At 40.2% G+C, this 23,732-nt stretch overlaps 1 protein-coding gene and 1 long non-coding RNA gene across 2 annotated transcripts; one reads left to right on the top strand and one right to left on the bottom strand.

The window, feature by feature from the left end:
* Positions 1 to 1,408: 1,408 nt before the first annotated feature.
* Positions 1,409 to 20,161, top strand: LOC118241017 (uncharacterized). Its single transcript, XR_004775781.2, has 3 exons — positions 1,409 to 1,551; positions 1,944 to 2,066; positions 20,046 to 20,161. It is a non-coding gene; the product is annotated as an uncharacterized LOC118241017 (long non-coding RNA).
* Positions 19,297 to 22,096, bottom strand: faslg (Fas ligand (TNF superfamily, member 6)). Its single transcript, XM_035523948.2, has 4 exons — positions 21,613 to 22,096; positions 20,915 to 20,960; positions 20,712 to 20,768; positions 19,297 to 20,483 (listed from the first exon to the last, which is right to left on the bottom strand). Exons 1-4 carry the CDS (start codon positions 21,928 to 21,930, stop codon positions 20,083 to 20,085), a joined length of 822 nt encoding a protein of 273 aa, XP_035379841.1. The 5' UTR covers positions 21,931 to 22,096; the 3' UTR covers positions 19,297 to 20,082.
* Positions 22,097 to 23,732: the final 1,636 nt, after the last annotated feature.

Below are 23,732 nucleotides of genomic sequence, written 5' to 3'. Positions count from 1 at the left end.
ATAATCCCAGAGTTGACTGTATGTTTGATGTGAGTCATTTTTAATAAATGAGCGGTAATAGAAGAATATTTTAGTTCTTACTGACTGACTTACATACTGTTACTGTAAAATATACTTGGCTGATTGAAATTAAGAATTACATGAAGATAATAGTAAAATTACATAACATTCCTACCTTGTTAGTCCAATGTTTGTATTCATATATAGGTATGGTTAGGCTACCAACAGTAATACAGTAGCACTACTGGCTATTACACTTTTTACACTCCACTTATTTACACCAGTTACTGTTAAAAGTTGAGAATTAATTTAGCTACATATCATGGATTCTTCAAGCTATTTGTAGCAATGTTTCTGAATATAGCAGAACTGCAACAACTCCAAACTACAGAGGAGGCAAAAAATGTCAGTTTATTTCATTAGAAGATTTAAGAGTCAAAAGTTGGAAATTACCATCATATTATTATTAAACCACAGTTGGACCACAATTAGCTGACAGGCCTCATTTTTCCAACCATGAGAGTGTTTTTCTGTTAAGAGGACATGCTAAAGTGACACTACTTAAAAAATATGGCAATAGTATTAACTAAGTCAACTGCAAGAACACACACACACTGACAAGCCAATGCCTTATAGGCCTATACCATTGTGGGCATTTTGCGGTTCATCGCTTACTCTCTGTATTTATATGTATAATATATAAGCACAATATTTTACCATTTACACTTGACTCTCCGTAAAGATATAAGACACTGCTTGAACAGACAAATCTGTTCACTTTCCATTCTTGCAGTTTTTTGTGTTCTTATTTCCATGTATATGAATCCACAATAGAAAATTATGCTTTGGAATATGCGCTACTAGCCTTTATACTTTGAATATATCATACCTCTCCTTGTAATGATACAAAAGCATATTCAGTATAGCAGGAAATGTGTGAAGATGTGAAGATGTAGTTTACACTCCAAACAAGGTGTTATAAAATAATCAGAGGTATCTGACATTTAGCTTTCCGTTCTTATGTATTTGGGAAATTTGGCGGTGGAAGGTACGTCACAGGATGTCCACTTTCCATCCCATGCGAGGCGTTAACATGAAAAAAAAAAACCTCACCTACAAAAAAGGAAAAAAGCAATATCTTCTTATCTTCTTTATCCTCCACCTCCCCTTCTTACTCTCAATGGCCACGGGGTTGGCATAGTTCCAAGTGAAAGACAAGGTCATTTTCTGCAACTTTAGTGTATCAGTTAAGTTTTGAGACAAAGGTTGTTGAAACTACTTCTTGCTTAACTTAACCTAGAGCAAGAGACAACATGGCATGTCTGAGAAGCCCTCAGCCACAAGGGTCAGCTGATTTCCTGTGACCCCCCCCACCCCCCCAACTTCCTGTTTATGTCTTGGCCACGGATATTTACATTGCAAGGTTGTATCACAATGTAATGCAACAATACTTCTAACTTGAGCTAACAAGATATTTGCGTCATGCTTGTCTGAAGGAGAACTGCATAGTGCATGTAGAGATTGTATCCCACTCTAATCTCTGAAGATCAGGTATGGGAACACATTTTGAGCTGTATGTCTTTGGACATCACAGCTAGCTTTGCTTTTGTTAGCCTCTGTGTTGAGCTTATTAAAAATGAATAACATTATTGACTTTTAGACACAAAATGCTATGGTTCACAGTGCACAGTTGCAAATGCCCTTTAATGTAGCAGCTGTGAGAGTTGATTGGTCCATGTTAGCCCAAGTGTCCATATTCCCTGAGGTAACCTATGTCTAGTCACTCTAGGTGGGCTCTCTTTTTGTTAAAAAGTTATATGTCTTTAGCTCTTATATTATTTAGTCTTTAGTTCTGTCCATAGTTGTCTGCTAGGCAGAGGTGCCTATCCCAGTTTATTCTGAATCAATGTGTTTATGGTTATGATCTCCTTCTTACTTCATAGGCTTGCATGCTCTCATCTTAACACCATGGTGCTAGCCACCCCCCAGAGGATGAAGGATGTAACACAGCATGTGCCTACTGGTGTGCTGGCTCCCCAGCATGCAAATTCAAAGAGCACACAGAGGTATGCGTTCAACAAACAAATGAGCAAGCGGTTATTGCTGCTTAAACCATTTTCTACTTTTATTTATTCTTTTATTTCTTTTCTTTTCTTTAAAGACCGCTGGGGCAGTGGCAAATCAGCGCATTATAGCTCTCATCCCATACAGTGTTGCGCCATATGACCTTGTGAATCTTTAAAAAAAAGTGGCCATTACATCCATTTTTTGAACTGGTGAGGAGGCTGAGAGCATACTCGATGATTAGTATGGTCTCAGAGGCACATGGTTTTGTCCCAGCAGACTTTAAAAAACAATGTGACATAAGTGTCAGTCAGAAATCCTTCTGTACTGGCAAGAACTGACAAAGACAAATCTTTTTTCTTTTTTTTTTTAAATGTTTGTCTTTTTTGGAAACAATATGTATAAGACCGAAAAGGGCAAGTGAGAAATAGAGAGGAGAGCATTGAACGTTTCTAGTTATCTGCCTGATAGGACAAGTTTCTGTTCCCTCCCACGCTCCCTGACCGTGCAGCGTATGTAAAGGTTACTGTAAGTCCATGAAGAGATGAGGCATGGGGTATGCATTCACTTTTCACATTGATCTTCACACTTCATAAAAACAAGTTTGAAGAAACTCCCATCCTATCATTTCAAGCCCAAGAAAAGTTTGTGTTCCATCATTTACAAAAAAAAAAAAAAAAAAGAAGAAGAAAAGACAAATCAGAGAGAATTAATGTTTCAAAACCGCATCGGTCCTTCTCAGCTTTCAGCATGTAGCAGTGATCCTGTATGGACCTGGTCAGAAGGCTTGATTACAATTCATTTCTAAAGACAAGACCTTAAAAGAACAGTAAAGAAGGTTCAAGATTTTTTTTCCCTTTACCTAAAAACAATGTCCAGTGACTTCAGTTGATGTGCTTGCATGTGGTGTTTGGAGCTGGTCTGAAATGGTCCGTTTTGTGGGTTGTGTCCTATTGTATTTTTGCAGACCACACAAAAAGTCAGTAAATACCCTTTCCTCCTACTCAGTATCACAGCAAGACAATGAAGACAATACCACATTTTTTAATGGTTCAAAATGAATAATACACTTTTACTGTGCAAAATGTTTACAGCAAATTGTAAGACAATTTTCTGGGAAGTGGATGGCTTTGATGAGTTAAGACACTAAAAGCGACAAACCAGTGACAAGAATCATAAAATCTAAACCAATGTATGAGAAAATCAAGGGTGATTACAACACTGCTCTACTTATATAGGTATGCACTGCAGGAGAAAAGAGAAACCCTATATCTTCTCAAACTATTTTTTACATGTCTAAAAACAAGACACTGAAGCTTTGACTTTTTTAAAAAGTATGGTTTGAGAATACTTCCACTTAAGGTTCTAATTATAATGAATCATCCTAATTAAGGTTCTAATTATAATTAATCATCCTAATTAAGGTTTTAATTATAATTAATCATCCTAATTAAGCCTTAATTATGATGCCTTTTGGATCATTAACCAGACTAGTACACTAACATTCTCTGTTTGCCCAGTATAAATCAAATTTTTAAAGACTTTGCCAGTAAGATTTAGAATAAAAACAATCTTTGAAATACTAATTGTGACTTAATAATTATTAACTAAAGATTTAAGAAATATATGTCCTTAATTGCAATATGCTTAAGTTAACTATAAGCATAAATGCAATATGCTTAATTGAACTATGCATAGTTAAATGCTACAAAAGTACAGTTTTCTGTCTGATCAGTGGGTAGATGTGACATTGTGGGAATTTTAGCTAGTAACATGTTATCTAGCTACCACTGGTTATGTGGTCAAGAGCAGCAAGCTAGCCATGTAATATTTGAGAACTTGCATGTTTACCACAGGGTCACTATGGTGTCTAGGTCTTTGCAGGTTGTCAAATTGGAAGCATTTTCCATTAAGCACTATAAAAATAAGTTGGAAAAAAGAACCTCAGAAATGTCTTAGTTGAAGTGGCCAGTGTCATTCTTTCCATTCTTTCTTTTGCAGTCTATAAAAGTTCACACCAGAAACTACGAGTAACTGTAAAAAGTGAATCGTGAGAATAAATCTGTAGGCACTTTAAAGTAGACCCCCTTTTCCATATTACTATATTGAATGAAAATAAGTACGGTAGGTTAGATTATATATATATATTTGCAAAAAAGAAAATGCATTTAGAAAACAAGAGGGGCAGAGAGCATTACAAAAGGCCTGCTGAGCACCAAACACCTACTAAGTCTACTTGGAGCTCTGCTGGTCTCAATCTGGGGCAGTTTTTAGGTTGCTTAGTCATTATAGGCCTATGCTGGTTATTGTACGGGGAACACAGTGAAACTAGCAACTATGTAAACAACCACTTTCATGGAAAGGATTTTTTTAATGCACACTTGCACATGCAGCTTGAGTGTGTGCACACGCACAAGCACGTACATGCACAGAAACACACACTCGCACAAACTCACGACGTATCCCTCCATCCTCAAGATGTAGGGGCAGCCCCTTTGTGCGCAGGGGGCTGGAGGTGTTGGGAACCAGAACATCTTTCCAAAAACAAGTGGGTGTCGTTAGCTCAGTAACCCCATTGAAGCTGTCGATGCTTATACGCGCGTCGGGCAGAGGGGGTGGCTCCGCTAGTGCTCCTCCACACAGGGACCACTCTCTCTGGCTCGGCAAAACTGGGCCTCCCCCTTCTGACTCACTATAGGACTGTGATCTTTTTATGTCTGTAACCAATACCTGACAGTGCCCAAGTGCTCTCGGAGACACGCACACATGCCCATACATGCCTCTCCATCACCTCTGTGCCACTGGTACCCTCTCACATTGGAGTCCCTACCTGACACTATGCTAAGTAGAGATGTTTGTTCGGTTTGTGGGATATCTCACCGGTGAGTGTCAGGGGTGCAATCATAACAAATAAGAACTTAGATGAAGCCAATGACTGCTGCTTGCAAGCTATAAAAGGATTATGTTGATATTTTAGGAAACAAAAATAAATGAACTGAAATGAAACATTATTAACAGCTTGTGAAATCTATTTTATGATCAATAAGGTGTTTAGTTCCTATATAGAGTACATGCCAAATACACTGATAAAAGGTTACATTCTGGTTCACCTGAAGTTACCTTAGTGACTGTCCCTTGACTAAGTGTGATGCTATGAAGAGTGTGATAAAAAAATAAATGATAGTTAGATTACCTGCCAACTGCATTGTAAAATGGCTATTCATGGGTTTTTTAGGCAGTAAAAAGAGTGAAATTAGCAACCAAAACTAAAAATACTTTCTTCAAAAGATATTTTTAAATTGTTAGGGGGACTGTACATCTGACTCAGAGGGCACCACCACCATCTAACACAGCTATTTAGCATTCTCTATTTGCACAATTTGTCTTGTTTTGTTCTATTAGCACCATGGGCAACTATAGATTTCCTGTAAAGTCTATACCATTACAGTGATCAAGCAAAAGTTATTAAATGTCATTTCTACATTTCCTCATGTAAAAAAAACTTAGGTGAGTCCAGAATGTTCTTGTGGCATATCCCTTCCTTAATACAGTCATTCATAGAGCACAAAATATCAGCAACAATCGTGTAAGACATCTTAGATATTCACTGGGGGACTTCACTGACATTCAAGATTAGACAGAGAGATTTTTAAAAAGTGAGAAGAAAGGAATCTTCTCTTTCAAGTTGCGTTTCAGTCATGTCAGCTAGTCATCCACTGGACAATTTTCACTCATCCAGCACATGCAACGATACAGCCTGTGATCAAAACCGAAGCATTTTCAGTACTGGCACAATGACTTTTGAAAAGTCCATATCATCGGTTTTTACGAACAAGCATTGAGATAAACCAAAATGTCTGATAAACTTTTCAAATCTTTTCATTCTCTTAAACGAGCCAACACATACAAAGATTTGTACAGTAGTGCAAACAATGTGGGCAAACCGTATCAGTTTTGAGTATGAATAGGTGGAAGTTAACTGTCCAAAAACAGAACATAGTTTGCTATGAAAGGAAGGTTGCTTTAAAGGTATTTTGGCTATGCCTGCAGGTGTATTTCAGATTAAGGTTAAACGTTAAAAAAGTATGTGGAAATAAAGGGTTAGATTTAGAGTGACTTCTTGCTTAGCAATGATTTCTTTTTTTCTTTTTTTTGGTTACCATAGTAAGATCTTTGATTTCAAAAATGTTTTTAAATTGAATAAATGTAAGAGAAGGAAAATGTTTCACTAAATAGTGAATAGTGACCTCTCACCAATCTTTAGCTTCTGGATTATGGTGTTTTCTATGCAGGTTATCACATCATCAAGTACATGCTATCATCTGAGTGACCTTGAGTTGTGCATTGCATTGGAAATGTGAAATCACACAGTTTTATGGTCATAATTTCTGTGATGCACACAATATATTTGATTTTGAGGTGTTTTTGGCTCCCAATTGTGACTGCAGGAATATATTCTCTCTAAAGTTAACAAATACAAGCACATTTGAGTTTAGTAATAAGGTCTGCCTAGTATGGATATCAGGGATAATCTAATATTTAAGGGGACATATTATATTCGCTGAAAACAAGTTAACACAGTTACCTGGGGTCTTAATGAAGTGAAATCTGAGGATTTAGCAGGAGTACCCAAGTTAGTGCACAGACAGTGTGCCAGTGCCCCCATGGTGACATGGGGAGTCAGGATTTCAGTGCAGTTCTCAGCCACTCATTGGAGAAACACCTGTGAAAAATAAAACCTCAAATGTACACAGTTTCCAAAGCAAAGGGCTTGTAGAGTGATTTAACCAAACAACAGGCACTTCACTGGCCATACTAGCAGGGTTTAACCACCATTAACTCTCGTCGTATGCCCATATTAGACAGTCTCGACGGCAATAGTCTGCTGAATTTGTCCAGTACATTCTGGGTCATCTCGCAAAGGGGAGTACATCAAAGCCCTGAAAGAGTGCATAGATGCTGTCTGTGATCTGAGCCAAGAATGCCTGAACAAAGCATAAATGGTACTGTGAACCTTTCTTTCTCTCAGGGCCTCTTCAACTGCTGAACCAGTTGGCACCATTGTTGACTAACAGTCATTGGTTCCCCAACACAAGAGCACTCAAAGTGACTGGATGCATGCCTTGGTGTGGCAGTAGGTCAGCTTCTATACTAGATCAGAAGCTTTGGTTTGCTTATTTGAACTGTTCATTAGCTTGGCCCACTGGGCCTCAAACCCCTTACATGCCGCACAGTATTCTATCTTAGCTGTCTACAGTATCTTAGCACAGGTAAATCAGAGATGTGTTAACGGTGCACAATAATTAGCCATCCGAACATGGTACCAAAGCATGAAATAATAACGTTGATTATATAATAATGTTGTGAAAAAATAGGTTGCTGTTTTCTGCAAAAAGTTTAGATTCTGCCATTAAATATGCTAGAAGTATTGAAAAATTGTGGATTATAAAGAGGCCAGGGATGGCCCCCCCCCCACCCCTTTGAGTCTTGGTTCCTCTCAAGGTTTCCTCCTCGTGCTCTAGGGAGTTTTTCCTTGCCACTGTCACCCTTGGCTTGCTCAATGGGAGCTTGGATTCAGACATTTGTAAAGCTGCTTTTGTAAAAAGTGCTATATAAATCAGTTTTGATTTCGACTGACATTTTGATGTTCTCAGTTCTGCTGACATCAAGAGCTTTCCTTTTACCCCCTCTGTTTGCTGGCTACTGGAAACATCTGCTCTCTCAGGACTTGTCTCATCACACACTCCCTGGACAGCTTACCTACTAGGTGCCGAGCCTCTGGTCTCTTGCATGGTTCAATTCCCTGAACTTGTCTGGATGTTTGTGTGGTTGCTATAAGAACAAAATCAGACGGAGTGACCTAAGGAGGGGGAAAGTGCAAAGACAAGTGACTCAGTATCCAGTATTCAGTATTCAGTATTCAGTTCTTTGAACAGTGCAAAAGCAGAGCCAGAGAACCACATTGCAAAGTGGTCATTGCGGAAATAAAAATTCCCAATATCAAACATCAGACATAAGCATCAAACTTCAGCTATATGCCAAAAACGGATTCATTTTGTATGGGTTTAATATAGGCCTCCAGTGGAAAAATCAGAATTGAAGTATGGGACCCCTGGGGTCACATTCTTGTGTTAAGGATTCCCTCAGTTCAGTGAAATTTACCTACCCATGACTAATCCAAAACAATAGTAAGAGTCATATATTTACTTATTGTGTTGTTGGAGACAAGCTTTGGAAGTACCCTAGGAGGCTTCCTGAAATGATTAAGAACTGGGTGAGGCTGAAAGTTTTTTTGGTGGATAGTGCAACATTCTCCAAAAATCACGATTTATGATTTATGTTATTATTTAATCGTTTTTCAGTTTCTATGGTCCCCCTATCTGCCTAAGAGGGGTGGGCACTCTGATATTGTGTTAGTGGAGTATGTACAAGTGAAAGATTTCCTCATGAGCAATACGGAAGTAGAGATGTGGGAAATCCTTACATTTTCATTAGTTAAAAAATGGAAAACAATGTGAGTCACGTGGCTTATTGTTATAGTCAGAAAATGCCTAGTTTTTCCTCATTCATTATGTTATCTATTCAGAAGACTGAACAATCAGAACAACATCTGGGAGAGGTGTGTGGGTCTAGGAGCGGTCTGCACGTCTGGGAGAGCTTTAGGGGTCTAGGAGAGGTGTGGGGGTCTAGGAGCGGTCTGCAGGTCTGGGAGAGCTTTAGGGGTCTAGGAGAGGTCTGTGGGTCTAGGAGCGGTCTGCACGTCTGGGAGAGCTTTAGGGGTCTAGGAGAGGTGTGGGGGTCTAGGAGCGGTCTGCACGTCTGGGAGAGCTTTAGGGGTCTAGGAGAGGTCTGTGGGTCTAGGAGCGGTCTGCACATCTGGGAGAGCTTTAGGGGTCTAGGAGAGGTGTGGGGGTCTAGGAGCGGTCTGCACGTCTGGGAGAGCTTTAGGGGTCTAGGAGAGGTCTGTGGGTCTGAAGTTTTAATTACTTTACAAATCTTGTGGTCTTATGGTCAGCACCATTTTCTACATGTTCTTCACTAATTCAGTGTGATTTTGTTGTAGAGTGGTTTTGTTTAGCTGTAGAGTTCTGTGGCTTTTCGGGAAGCCCACACTTACCTTCCAATTTTACTCATAAGTTTCAGAGGTGAACAGTGAAAAGAATTTTACCATATGGCTACCATATTAGGCCTCTACATCAGGCAGAAGTACTGTTAGTCTCTAGAGCAACACTCTATAACTCCAGACTTTGAATCCAATTTCAAGCCTTGAATTTTCATGATTACTGGTAGTCAAATGAACAATTAATAAAAATGATGACACTTTGTTTTCAGACCCGAATCCTGGATAAACAAAGGATGTCGTACCAGTAATATGTATAATATGTAATATGTATAATATATAATATACCTCTGTTCTATGGCAAAAATTCGATCAGTTATTATTAAATAACCATGGTGGTTCACGGTCTGGAGTTGAAGACAAATTATGCTTCTCAGAATTGTTTTGACATTTGTTCTCAAAAATGTGTTGATGGGATCACAACAGTAGTCCATCCAGATGGTTTATACAGCTTCAGCATGGTGGTACAGAGTGTAAAATAACTCTCAGAGTAAACTGTGGTGTGTATTCAAATAAACTAATAGCTGTTTCTCACAATGTGTGTTGAATCTACTAAGAAGCTTTAATTTAGATTTTTTTTTTCACCAGTGATTCAGTTAACAGGACAAACAAAAATTCAGATTATTTGTTGAAGAACAACTAGGCGAAACAATGATAAAAATCTCTTCTGCAAAAGTTCAGTATGGCCAAGTTATCAGAACCTTCACAGGAGGTCAATAAAACCTGTGTAGACTGCAAAGGGAAAACTAACAGTAAACTTACCTAGATATTTGTACTGAGATATTTTTGTTCTGAAGAGGAACAGGTTTAAAGAGTGACACCAATGATAAAGTGACTTGGAACTCATCCTATTTAAACTTTGATCATTTTTCTTTCATATAGTGTACTATGTTTGATATTGTGTGAAAGTTTTGGGAAATCCACTTCATGTATTCATTTTCATTAATTATGTGTATATATATATATATATATATATATATATAAACACATTCAGACAGCCTTGAATTTTGAAATATGCAGATAGACCTAGTTATGTAGTGTATGTAAGCCAAAAATAGGCTTAGATATGACAATACTGCCATCATGTGGACAACAACAGACAGGTCACTTCTGTTGCTGTCTTACTATAGCTGTGGTCTGTCTGAGGTATGAGTTCTGCTTTCCTTTAATAAACAAAATTATTACCTTAAATCTTTTAATGTTTCATTTTTTTTTAAAGTTTAATCACGGTCCAAATTCAAATCAGGTCACAGGACGAGGACATATGCTGTGGAAATAAGTGTATGTACATCGCTCTTGTTCAGTCTTTTACTAATGCTGGAAATACAGGTGCGTATTACTGTGACCTTAAAAAATAAACCTCCCCTAAACTTCTGAGGTTACACTACACTTCCTTGCCCCAGAATAGACTCAGAGATAGCTTTCAGAAATGTGTTTTAGTATTATGAAAACTGGATTTGATACTTTTCATTATGTTTCGATTAAAGATGAATATGCATGAATAAACTGATAATGTCATGACTGGTCAGGATGGATGTAAATTGAGAACACCCTTTAATTAAAACATGGATGACTGGCACAAATGGTGAAAGAATTGTTCCCTCAGCACACAGCTATTGCGTACCTGTAGCTATGTTAATACAGAATTAAACACACAAATACAACAAAGAAGATGGCAGGTAAAAGGCGTACAGTGCCAATATCCAGTGTCCAACACAGTGATGGTTTTTAGGTTTTTTTAGGTTGCTTGTTCTGATTGGCTGGTGAGCCTGAGCAATGTGGAGCAATGAATAACTGGGGTTGTGACACCTGTTGTTGGTAATTGCTTACCCATAGTACAGGGTGCATGGTCATGGCGAAGGTTTGTGAAAAGCATAGGATCCAAAATGTCTTTGGCCATAACAGGGGACTGTTCACCTGAGCTATTCCCTTCCCAGTTCACCTGGTATGGGATACCAGTGGCCCACTGGTTCTTTCTGGTGTCTAATGCCTGTCTTTAGTCAGAAATGGATGTTGGCCCATAGCTATTTGCTCCTACATCATCAGCCTTCACAGGCTGAGGTTTGTCATTACCTTTTAAGACTCGAGGTGGCACTATTTCCATACCCTCTGGAGCACTACTACGCTAGGCCATGAGAGGGTCCACACCCTCCATAACACCAGGTGGCGCTGTCAGCACCAGCAGCAGTAGTGGATGCGCTAGGACGCCAGGAGGCGCAATGGCTCTGTCTGGACATTTGGCATCACGTCAGCGAGGCATGGCACGTTTATACGGGATAATACATGCACAAGACGATAGTTGATTAATAAAAACAATGTCTTAAAAAACATAACTTTAAGAAATGAATAAAAGATATAAAATCATGAAAAATGTCATCAAATAACAGTGAAATGCTAAAGTAAAATTAATAGCTGCAAGACAAGGCAGGACCAACTGTAGTGGAAACTTGGACTCCACATCATTACGTTTTCCAAAATGCACGCATCAACTTCTCCTGACAGCTTGGAAGTGCATATTACTTAACGTCCCATGCGTGGGCTTTTGCAGGACACGCGAACTGGGAACAGTGCAGAGTGGCTTTCCCAGTCCCGTGCTGTAAGCAGTGCCGCGTGTCCTGCTGGAGCTGGAGTTGAGCTCGCGGGCTCTGCTTCCACAGTGGCGTCACAGTTCGCGTCGTTTCCCACCACACACAGCGTGCAAGCGCTTAGTGGTTTTTCTGATAATAATGCTAATACAACAAACCAAACCACCACATCCTAAACTACAGCCGAAACATAGCTCCAAAACACAGCGGGGTTTGCTACTATTCACATAATTTCAGAGATCCTCGGGAAATAAAGGGATAATTTAGTGGTCGTGGCAACCATGATAGCTGACCTGTTACCTTTGTTTTGTTCTCTAACAGCAGGGATGCGATACTGGTAGACTGTATAAGCACAAAATCTGGACAATGACTGCGTTGTGTGCATTTTATCTATTTTACTTTTTGTCATCAATTACTGTTAATAAGTTAATGTTTATGTTTACAATATCCTGAACGTAGGAGAATAGAGTAAAATATAATAATTTAGGCAAAGACAAAGAGTCTATTATTGTTTTTAGTAATAAAGGTCATGCCTTTAAAATGGCAAATTACACAACCTTTGCCGTTTCTCTGAGTGATATGATCAAGAACATCAGACATCAAATGAGCTGAAGAAACTGGCCCTCATGAAGACTGAGCATGCTTCAAAGACAGGAGTGGATACTTGTCTTGTGGACCTTCAGAGTCAAAGACAGGAGTGGACACGTATCTTGTTGACCCTCAGAGTCAAAGACAGGAGTGGACACTTGTCTTGTGGACCTTCTGAGTCAAAGAGTAATAACCAGAGTGATGATATTAACATGGAATCGTGGGAACAATTATTGTGCTCAAACACTCCAAAATGCACACGAATACACTAAGCCTGTAAACACATTTCCTATTTATGCGAGTGAGAATCACACACACTTTAGGTTATAATTAAAATGTGTGCGATTCTCACTACCTAGCTTTCTGAGCTCTGTGGAGGGCGAGTGGTCAGGCAGAGACAGCATGAACTCCATGAAGCTGCATTTCCTGTTACGATCCAAACGCTGCTTAGCTTGGAGAGTAGTAGCCTGAATGAGCCTGAGGATTTCCTGCTGCAGCTTGCCAGTAACACATGTTAAAAGCACATCCCCATGATGCAACACTGCGTGGCCTAGGCATGAAAGTGCAAGCGGTACAGATATAAGTCCTCCATTCATACAGCGAGCTAACAGACCCCCTCACCATGGCGATCGTTTATGCACTGCTCCTATGCTGTATGCCGCACATGCACTAGCCCACAAGGCGAGAATAACGTGTGAATGACTCACCTGACCACATCCCTTTTTTCCATATCTCTGTGGACCAGGCTCAGTTGTTTTTTCGCCACTGAACTCTCAGAGGTGCATCGGTCCTTGTAATGAACAGTGTATGCAGTGAGACCATATTATAATGTTCCTATCCAAGTCACCGTTGACAGTCGCCACTGGCTGACACATTCTGCATTCTCGATCATGTTTCATTACCCTCATATCTCTCATATATGTACACCATTCAGCCATGACATTAAAAGCACAGCTAAAGTGAATACCATTAATACGGTGTTGTTCTTGTTGCTGTGGCAATGTTGAAGCAGTGGGATATGTTAGGCAACAAATGAACAGTCAGTTCTTGAGGCTGATATGCTGGAAGCGGGAAAAATAGACAAGCATAAAGATCTGAAGGACTTTGACACGGGTCACGTTGTAATAGCTGAACTACTGGGTTACTGCTTTTACAAAACAGCAGATATCGTGGATTGTTCCTGATATTCGGTAGCTAATGCGTACCATAAGGGGTCCAAAGATGGACAACAGTGACAACCAGTGACAGGGTCATCAGCACCTAAGGCTCACTAATCACACAGAGCTTCTGCAGCACAAATAGCAGAAAAGACAAATGCCGGCCATGATAGAAAGGTGTCAGAACACACAACGCACCACATCATGTTTTGTATGTGGCTGCATAGCCACAGACTGCCCATGCTGACCCCTGTCTGCCACTCTGCTCCACAGTGGGCATGTGAGCATCAGAAATGGACCGTGGCGCTATGGGACTATGGTGGTTTGACGAATCACATTTTCTTTTACATCATGTGGATGGCCAGGCGTGTGTGCATCGCTTAGCTGAGGAAGAGATGGCACCAGGATGCATCATGGGTAGAAGGTAAGCTGGAAGCAGCAGTGGGCTGTGGGAAACATCTGGGAAATGTCGTGTCCTGGCATTCGTGGGGGTTTCACTTTGCCACGTCCCACCTTCCTCAACATTGTTGCAGACCCAGTACACCCTTTCAGGGCAGTGGTACTCCCCAATGGCCGTGGCCTCTTCCAGCATGATCATGGGCTCTGCCACTCTGCATGGTTTGAGGGACATAATGCAGTAATATTGAGGAACATAATGGCTTAAGGAACATAATAAAGTGTTCAGGGTATTGATCTGGCCTCCAGTTTCCACAGATCGCAATCCAATCAAGCATCTGTGTTGGAAACATAACTCTGATTCATATCAGCCCCACCTTGGATTTTACAGAATTTAAAATATCTGCCAGATTCCATAGTGCCTCTTTGGAGGTCTTGTGGAATCCATGCCTCAACCAAAAGGTGTTTTGGTGGCACGAGAGGGACCTGCACAATATTAGGCAGGTGGTTTTCTTGTTATGGTTGTCATATATGTGGCTTCTGCCACTGGCCATGGAGAGAGAGACAGAGGACAGGTTTGTAGTGCACATGGTTTCCAGAGAAACAAGACTTCAAGAGGTCCTACCAGAGGTCCTTCAAAAACTGTGCAAGCAAAGTGTTTCATTGTAATGTCCTATTTCTCTGAAAACCTTTTGCCTGTCACTACAATTTTTTACTTCCTCTACATTTTACAACAGTACACCACAGTAGCTCACCTGGAATCTTCTTAGCCCTGATAGATGGTATATAATTATTTATATTACTAGATCTATGATACTTTTAGTGGTAGCTGCCTCTTCTGGTTCACTGTTTCATTTATTTTAGTAATTTAATGAACAGCAGAATAATAAATGTTGTTCTCAGAATGTTCAAAATGAACATACAGGTAAAACCTTTCCTCAGTCGTCTCCCAGGGATGGGGGTCAAAAGGGGTCAGCCCTCTTCTGTACCCTGCTGTACCCCCCAGTTGCTAAGTAACGCCTGTGTGTCTGTGTGTGTGTGTGTGTGTGTGTGTGTGTGTGTGTGTGTGTGTGTGTGTGTGTAAGAACACGTGTCCCAGTATGTTTAGCACCATATGCTGTTGTTTTCCATGCCACCTCAGTTTCTCTTACAAGTTGCACTTCCAAGGTCATGGAGAAAATAAGTCACTTGAGTGTATCTCAAATGTTTAGGCGTAAAATTAATGTAACATTTTTGTGACGTATGTTTTGTTCTGATTCTTTCAGTATTTGACTGCACATCAAACAAGTTTACAAGATGTACAGGGGATAAGTTGACTATAGAAACCTTAATGACCTTAATGTTTTATTGTGGCATGGCAGACATTTAATTGAACTTTCAAAGGGGCAATAACTGTGATGAAAGATTTTAAATTTTCACTGGCCTTAATATAATGTTCATAATGCTGAAGGATATATTATTAAAAACAATAATGAAACATCAAAGGAATAAATAGCACAATGCAATCTAAAACACTTAAATATGTGATTTGCATAGATATTTAGATTTAAATCATATTCACTTCTCCATACTTAAACTCTTATTTAAAGCTTGAAACACAAAGTATAACTTTGGCTACATGTCCTATGTTGAACGTGTACTATAATGAAGTCTAATTCAAATTGAAATTCTAGGGCACTACAGCTCATCCTCGCCACACTCAGATCATAGAATGTGTCGGTCAGAATAACCTGCATGAATAAATTCTGTCTTATAGCTGTTTCTGTGAAATGCTGGCCTTCAATGCATCAAAGTTGTGGTCAGAAAAGCCTGCTGTTCTTTTAAAAGATTAATGACATTGCTGAAACTTACCTTTTTGAAAAAACAGATTCCTCTGTAACAATACCTTGGTGTGTACCACAAATGGTTATGACTAACGTTTAGGGGTTGATGTGGAAAAGTGGTGGTCTCAGCAGGAACATTGGCCTTTGCAAAGCACTCCTTTCTGATCTTGATGACCTAGTCAAAACCTCACCTAAAACATCTATAGGTGAGGCAGTTATTGGTTTTGTACATTAAATATTCAGCAGGGATTTATTATAGCTACACACTATTTTAAAGGAAGATTTTGGCTTCATATTGGCATCATATCATGAAAGATCTACTGCATGTCATGCCAGAGACACTTCCATTACCTCCAGTTACTGTGAGGTTTGCGTTCCATTACCTCCAGTTGCTGTGAGGTTTGCATTCCACTGTCCTCAGCTATTGTGAGGTTTGTATTCCTCATTTACTGATAGAGTTAAATGCCCAAATAATGTACAGGAGCAATTAGCTGAGTCAGTACATTTCTCTCATTCTTACACACCTGCATTACCATGCATTATTCAGTTATTCGGTAGCTTTGTTATAAAATATGCTTTAAAAACATTTGAATGGTGCTTCAGTGTATACACTTCTCAAATCCAGCGATTTGTAGTTTCATGTATGTTTTTCAAAAAGCGTCTCGGTTTTACCCAGCTTTCACCCATCTTACAATAGCTGCCGGCTCTGAAGTGTCAACCCACTTGTGAGGGCTGCACTTTGGCTTCAGGAGTGGAATCAAATGGAGAACGCCTTCTTTTCAGCTTTGACTGTGCTGACAGTGAAAAATACCCCGATAATGGGGGAGGCTTTTCACTTATTTACACCTTTCCCCTCAGCATATTGCACTTGTTCCAAAAACATTGCAAGTTTTTCTGTCTGGCTCAAACATTTTGTTCATGTCAGATTACACGTAACGTCTTTCTGCTACATTACACTTTAGTGCTTATTTAAGCTAACGTAATGAAGTTGAATTTGCCCACATTTATTCATTCGTTCTTGCCCAATTTCATGCATACAGACAGATGTATTATATGGTGGATGAAGAGTAAGTCTCAGAGTTGCAGAAGGCTGTGGGTTACAGAGCTGCCATGTTTCGGTGGTGAACACAGATGTGTGGAGGACTTAAAATCCTACATAATGAGATCACACCTTTTTTTTTTCATGCGCTTTGCCATGTAAGATCAGTCACCTAGCCTTATTTTCAGTTTGGCTTAGTTCATCAACACCCTAAAGTCACCTTTAATGCTGGAAATACCTTTGCAGGAAATTGGAGCCTCCACTCTGGAGCTTTGTCCTTTCAAGTGGTCTCCAGGCATGTAGACGTTCTGTTGTTTGCATTGTGTCAGCATTTCATTGCATTTGTCTGTATTGTAGGTGCACGTCTTTCTCAGAACTTTATCACTCCATCACAGTGGCTGCTTAGGGTTGTCACATCACGCTTCGGATGCTCTGTTTCCGTGATAGTTTCTACTTTGCTGGGTGGGCTGCAAATTATGACTGGACTGAAGCTGTGACAGTGAACAACCTCGGCAACCGTTGCTGCAGTTATTCGTTACCATCACTAACAGTCACAGTCACTAACAGCTTAGCAATAATCAGAAATGGTAAGGGATTCTTATGAAATCCATTATCCACTGCTGAACTACGTGAGTGAACATATCAGTGTCACGTCGCTATGCCACTCCATGACCCGGTATTTCATAGGCTTCTGATTCATTACTACTACCCTTCATCACTACTGACTGCACCATTAACACTCTACATGCTCATACTTCTAAAAACAAATCAGTTTGTAGTGTTTTGAAGTTCTTCACACCACCTAACATGTCAGATTTTGGCCACGTGTTGGTAACAGCTGGATTGTTAGTGGTGTTTTAGAGATTGTGAGCTTGTGCATGGTCAGTGTGAATAAACTGCACAACAGTTTAACTTTTTCCAGTATTTTACAGTGATAAACAAGTTGTGAGGGGAGACCTGAACTTGTTTTGATGTAGTAATTATCTGGGTAATCTTAATAATCTTCTTGCCACCTTGAGAAGTAAAAGTGTGAGAAGAATTTTAGCTATAAATATATAGTGACCTTTAAGCCTTTAGTAGATGGAGGCTCTTCGATGGTCATTTCCTGTGGGGGTGTGTCTGAGTGTGTGTATGTGTGTTGGTGTTTGTGTGTGTGTAATATATGGGTATGTCTGTTTGTATGTCTGTGCACTGTTTTTCCACTTATTATTGAATAGTGGAATATGAGGGGTTTAGTGGAATATGAGGTCCCACACACTTGCAAAAAGCAAGTGTGAACAGAGAGCTTGTAGGCAAGCCGAGGATAGCCTTAGAGATGAGTTTAACACATAGACCGCAATTACACTGAACAACTGGATGACTTTAACTGCAAGCTGTTCATCTCCTCCTAGGCGGACAATCTCTGCTCTCATCAGTCAGTCTGGTACTCATACTGAAACTAATTTTGAATGTGGTATGAGCCTAGTGCAGACCTTACATACGATTTAAGGTAAAGATATTCCCCTTACTTTTATATTATGTCAAAGCTGTTATATTTTTCTTCCTTTTTTCCCCGTCACTGCACTCCGTAGGATTAGGACTGAGAAGAACAGGAGGCATTAAACATTTAGTGGCAGGTATCACACACCCAGCAGAAACCACTGTTCACTGTGGTGTGAAGCAGTGGGCACCATACACTGGGAGAGCATGTGGCCCCCTCTCTCCTTCTCTTAGCGCCTTATATGTGAGACCTTAGACCTTGAAGGCTGTACCAGGACCTTTACAGTTGTAGGCAAAATCAGCATAAGATAAAGGCCACTTATATTGCAGTTTACAAACTGGCTGGACTTCACAGACTCTTTCATCTGTTCAGCACATTGCCATTTAGCACCTGTAACATCATTATAAAGCAGGAAGGAAACAGAAAAAAGCACGCCGTGTTCACTGCCAGCTGCAACTAAAACTATCTCAGAAATTGCTTTGTGTGTGTGTGTGTGTGTGTGTGTGTGTGTGTGTGTGTGTGTGTGTGTGTGTGTGTGTGTGTCAGTGAGTGCGAGAGTGCAGACTTGTGATGAAGCCAGGTTGAGGGTCTTTGCAGAAATAACAAGGCAACTGCAACTTTGCAGAAGTTGTCTGGGAGCCCAGAGGAGGGTATTTAAAACCACAGCATGCATCTATTACATGTTATAGACAACCTAGAGAGAAGCTGTCTGTTTAGCACATAAAGAGTTCAAACTTTTCCACCAAGTGATGTGGACAGAATTGGCCAAATTAACACGTTGTGACTCATGCAGGTACTTTAAATATAGGCCTGGAAATTGTATATCAAAATCTTTAGCATATTTTCCTCTGTCTCTCCCAGTATCAGATCACTGTCTCACATGCCAGCATAGGTGTTTCTGTGGGTTTGTGGCAACTTATGCTAAGTGTATGTTCTCTTTTCTAATAGACATCCAAATATTTCATTCTTTAACACAGGTTTTAAAATGCCAGTGTTTTGATTATAATTAAATATTCATTTATTCAAACAAAGGTGTATTAATAATAATTTATTTAATAACAAAATATATCATTGCCATTCTTTTGGTCAATATGACCATAATTTATATTGAAATACATTCAGACATAATATCTAGCCATGTGTACTAAAGATATTTTTGTAAGGGAATAAATACCAATTCCTCCACATAGGAGCGTATTAGTGTTCATTGAACATTCAGTAAAAATGCTAGAAATGTACATTTGCGGCATTTATCAGATGCTTTTATCCAAAGCAACTTACAATTATGACTGAGTGTTAAGGGCCTTGCTCAGGGGCCCAACAGTGGCAAACTGGCAACCTTCCAATTATAAGTCAAGGACCTTAAACACTGAGCTACCACAGAAATCAAATGAAATACAGATGCTGAAAATATGACTACAGAAATAAAACAGCCATCAATGCACTTGGCACTTCACCGAGACAGTTGTACCAAACTTAGGGTGAATGATGTCTGTCACTGTTTTACATCTAATTTAAATAAAATAAAGAAAACAAAACAACAACAAACAGTCAGTTGCAGTGGTGTTTGCAAACAAAGCTCATGGATGTTCCGTGAACGCCTACGGTTTACTGGTTTTATACGTAACTCTACAGATGTTAAGTATACACTGCTCATTGTACTGCATGGACCTATTCAGAATCATAGGCGACTGAAACTCTTCAGAAAGTTCCCGATCCCTCCATGTCTATTGACACCTAAACGCCCTCGGCGTTCTCGATTTGTCATTCTCCTGTCCCCCCCCCCCCACCAGGGCAACAGCCCATCCCAGGGTGCAGAAGAAGCTGCACTCAGGGGAGTTTGAAGAGGCCGAAGTAGTTGCTGTGGTGGTCGGTACTGAGCATCGCCGGCCGCGACACGTTGACGAGCACCCAGTCGGCCTGCCGGAGCTGCTGTATGGAACCCAGGTTACTGCCGGCCGTCCACATATCCACACCCTCCTTGCAGAAGCCCTCCTTGTGGTCGCTCATGAGTGTCAGCACGTGTCTGCTTCTTCTCACGTACACCGTGTGGAGCAGGGAGTCCCTGGCTTGGCAGACGTTCGAGAGGAACTCCACCCGTGAGTAGATGAAGTAGAGGCCCGACTCATTCACCTGCAGGCCTCCGTTATGGTACACCACGCCCTCAGTGAAGGCACGGCTATGTCTTGGCTCCCAATTCAGGGTCTTTGATGCTTTGTTCTGGATTTTCCCTGAGTGGATACGAGGGAAAGGTGACGTTACTGGCAGACATTACAAACGTGTTCCAACCCTGATCTGGGTTTTCATATGAGCATTAGCCATGTAGGTAAGATGATGAGGGTTGCAGCCAGGCTGTGCAACTAGTTGAAAACAACTGGGATGAGCACTCTCCTTGTAAAATGGGGGAATATTCTTGTGTAGGGAAGAATATTAAAGGCTGTTAACAAATTAGATGTTACCTATTAGATGTGCAGCTTGTGTGTGTTTGGTTTTACTGTTGTCTTCTGATTGGGTCCCTGAAAAAATGTCATCAGAAAAGACAAAAGTCATAAGACACTGAAGGTTGCAATTTGCAATTTGATATTTTTTGTAGCTGAAATAAATGAAGCGTGATATGCAAAGTTTAGTCACACAATAAGTTGAAACGCGATGAATAACTCACCAACTAGCCCCTGTGGCACTCTGCTTTCACTCTGTATATGCATTTCCTGTCATGAAAGAAAATGAAAAACCTGAGAGCTACTTGAGAACTATCATATGTATGATGTTTTTAGACTGGCATGTGCAAGCATGCAAACACAAAAAGTATTTCCTATGTGTATGTAGATGCATCAGATCATATCTGGCCAATGTTCACACAATTTGATTTCTTAATCAGATAAGACTCCTGCTTGACGGGGGTTCTCATCTTAGAAAAAGATATCCTGCTCTGCTGGACTAGTGACCACAACCTTTTTTCTATTCCGGTGGTTCTGGTCTGAGCATGCTTATGTCAAATGTCAAAATGCAAAGTCGGAAAGGACTGCATAAGTCAGCAAAGAACCTAATAAGTGTATTTATTCATGTCAAATTCAAAATTATTATCTGTTATTAGTAGGTCAACAGTTTAATAAACCCAACTGTTTAATAATTTCAGATTTTCTCTGTCTACCATTTTTTGCTGGCAGTTCAGTTATTGACTGACTTCTAAATTTTCTCCTTTTCCTAAAATAGTCAGCTCTAACTTTTAATAAGACCAAATATTGTTCACCCTTAAACTTAACTCTGACAAACTGGTTCTATTAAAACATGTAATAAGAGAATTATTTATCTTATATCTAACTCTGGGGTGAAAAGAACAAACTGCAATTCAAAGTTCACCTGTTTCATCTGCACAAGCTCTCTCTGTAGCTTCCAGATCTGGTAGGCTCCGAGTCCCAGTGCAGCAAACACCACCAGGAAGACCATGACCAGGAGAGTTCCTCCAGCAGATGTCATTCCTCGGCAGCTCCTTCTCTTGGCTTGGACCTGGGCGGGAGGAAACGTCCAGCAGGGCACCAGGACTGGCTCGAGCCTCCCGGCAGCAGGGGTGCACTGCTGTGCCTCCTGCTGATGGTGAGGCTGGTGATGCTGAGGAAAGCCTCCCGAGGTATTCACGGTGAACACCGGAGGATACAGGTGTCTACGGTTATTGCTCATAATTGCAGCTGTCGGTACGTCTGACTGACTCAAGAATGAGTATGTGTGCGCCGAGACAGGTTTTTTAAAGAGTGCTTCTTATGTGGTCAACACCTCCAATACTTTCCTCCCACGTTCCTTTGCTGCTGCTTCTCCTCCTTCTTCTCTATTTCACTGCTTGCGCGCGCGCGAGTCTTCCTCTCTGTCTCATTAGACCTCAAGACCTGCCCTTTACATTTTGCATAGTGATGTCATGACGTGTACTGTTGAGAGTAACACTGATTGGTGAAACTGGAGAACCATTCTTGCATCGCATCAGGTCTGCTATAACTTTAACATATAGTACATTATAATAAATCTAATTATAGCAGTCAAATTGAGAATTGCATCGCATGCATCGCCTTCCTATAATTATCATGTTTATATTTTAGGTTTTTTAAAATATTTTTTTCTTTTTATCTGTCCATCTTTTTGTGTATTCTAATCCATACATTCAAACATGCAGTAGTTTATTCATTTTTATTTTTGTATTACCAGAAACAAACTGAACATATGCACATATGCTTCTTTGGTGGTCACTCTAGTGTGAAATCTTAATGTCATAATGACCTAGAAAGAGTTCTACAGAAGACCCACAGTATGCTCACAAGAGACCACTGCATCCTGTCATGTATACCCAGTTACTAAAAAAAGGAAATGATGAATGTTTGAAAAGAAGAATCTTTTGTTATGAGGATGACTGCGTTGTGTAAATATTAACACATTTATCACACCTAGCTGAGGTATGTTATAGTAACACAAAAGCATAACCGTGAGCAACTATTCAACAAGCTATACACGGACCTCGAGCTGTCGAACTGAATCGACTAAGCTCGAGAATCTGGAGTTACTAAATATGCGTCCTTTAACCAGAAAGAAATCATTTGCTTACATGATGTCATCGTTTTATTTGCTTGTATTTGTAAACAATGATGCAGCGCAGCTTCTAGTATTCAATCCCCTTACCCAAGTTTCAGTGAACCTAAAACACAACCACCAAGGAACAGAAGCTGCCACATGAAACGTGCTGTGTATGCAAGTGCTTCCAGTGCTGCAACCTGCACTCTCAGGGGTCTGTACGAGAGCGAAGAGGGTGTAGGAGTGGAAGTTAGTGGTGTGGTTAAAACCAGATGAATAAATGCCATCATTTTAACTTGTACTGATGCGACACACACACACACACACACACACACACACACACACAACAGATTTACTGGAAGAAGCTGCTCGTTTTCGTCAGCGCAAACAGGCACGTATGTCAGTTGAAGTGTCAGTCTGGTTTGCTTTCACTCGTTTTAAATACATTTATCAGGACTAGCCCAGAATCCCTCTCACATCATAATTACCACGTCTCGACTCTCTGTCCAGGTCAGTCCACTCATTCCTGTTGTCGAAGAATAGTTTCCTACTGGTATATGTCCTTCTCACATTCAAGTCAGTAGTCAGAATTTCCCATGGCTGGAAACACTAGTATCACCTGTCTAGTGCAGTGGCCTAGTTAAATAACAAGTTTCAGTTACAAGCTAAACCACAACCAGTGCCATATATATACGAATGATTGACATGACACAGTCAGCACAATCAAAACTTCTGTGATGATGCTTGATGCTTAAATTGCATGAATTCCAGTAATGTCACCGAGAGGGAAACTAGCATCTTATTTAAGTCTTTCCATGCTGGTTAAGTAATATATGCAATAGAAGCCGTAATCCACTCTCAGCCCATCAGAATTATATTATTTTTTACCTTTTTCTGCACATACAGCTTTGCACGGTGGTGAAATT

Source organism: Electrophorus electricus, chromosome 7 (assembly GCF_041902795.1).
Source record: "Electrophorus electricus isolate QZ-2024a chromosome 7, ASM4190279v1, whole genome shotgun sequence".
NCBI lineage: Eukaryota > Metazoa > Chordata > Actinopteri > Gymnotiformes > Gymnotidae > Electrophorus > Electrophorus electricus.
This window is presented reverse-complemented; position numbering and strand designations above follow the sequence as displayed.

What these genes read in the sequence shown, in the direction of transcription:
- faslg (XM_035523948.2), bottom strand. Translation starts at nt 21,930, where the DNA reads ATGAGCAATAACCGTAGACACCTGTATCCTCCGGTGTTCACCGTGAAT. An exon ending in AGCTTGTGCAGATGAAACAG is followed by an intron (nt 20,961 to 21,612) that starts GTGAACTTTGAA and finishes CTTTCATGACAG; the next exon opens with GAAATGCATATACAGAGTGA. An exon ending in AGTGCCACAGGGGCTAGTTG is followed by an intron (nt 20,769 to 20,914) that starts GTGAGTTATTCA and finishes ACATTTTTTCAG; the next exon opens with GGACCCAATCAGAAGACAAC.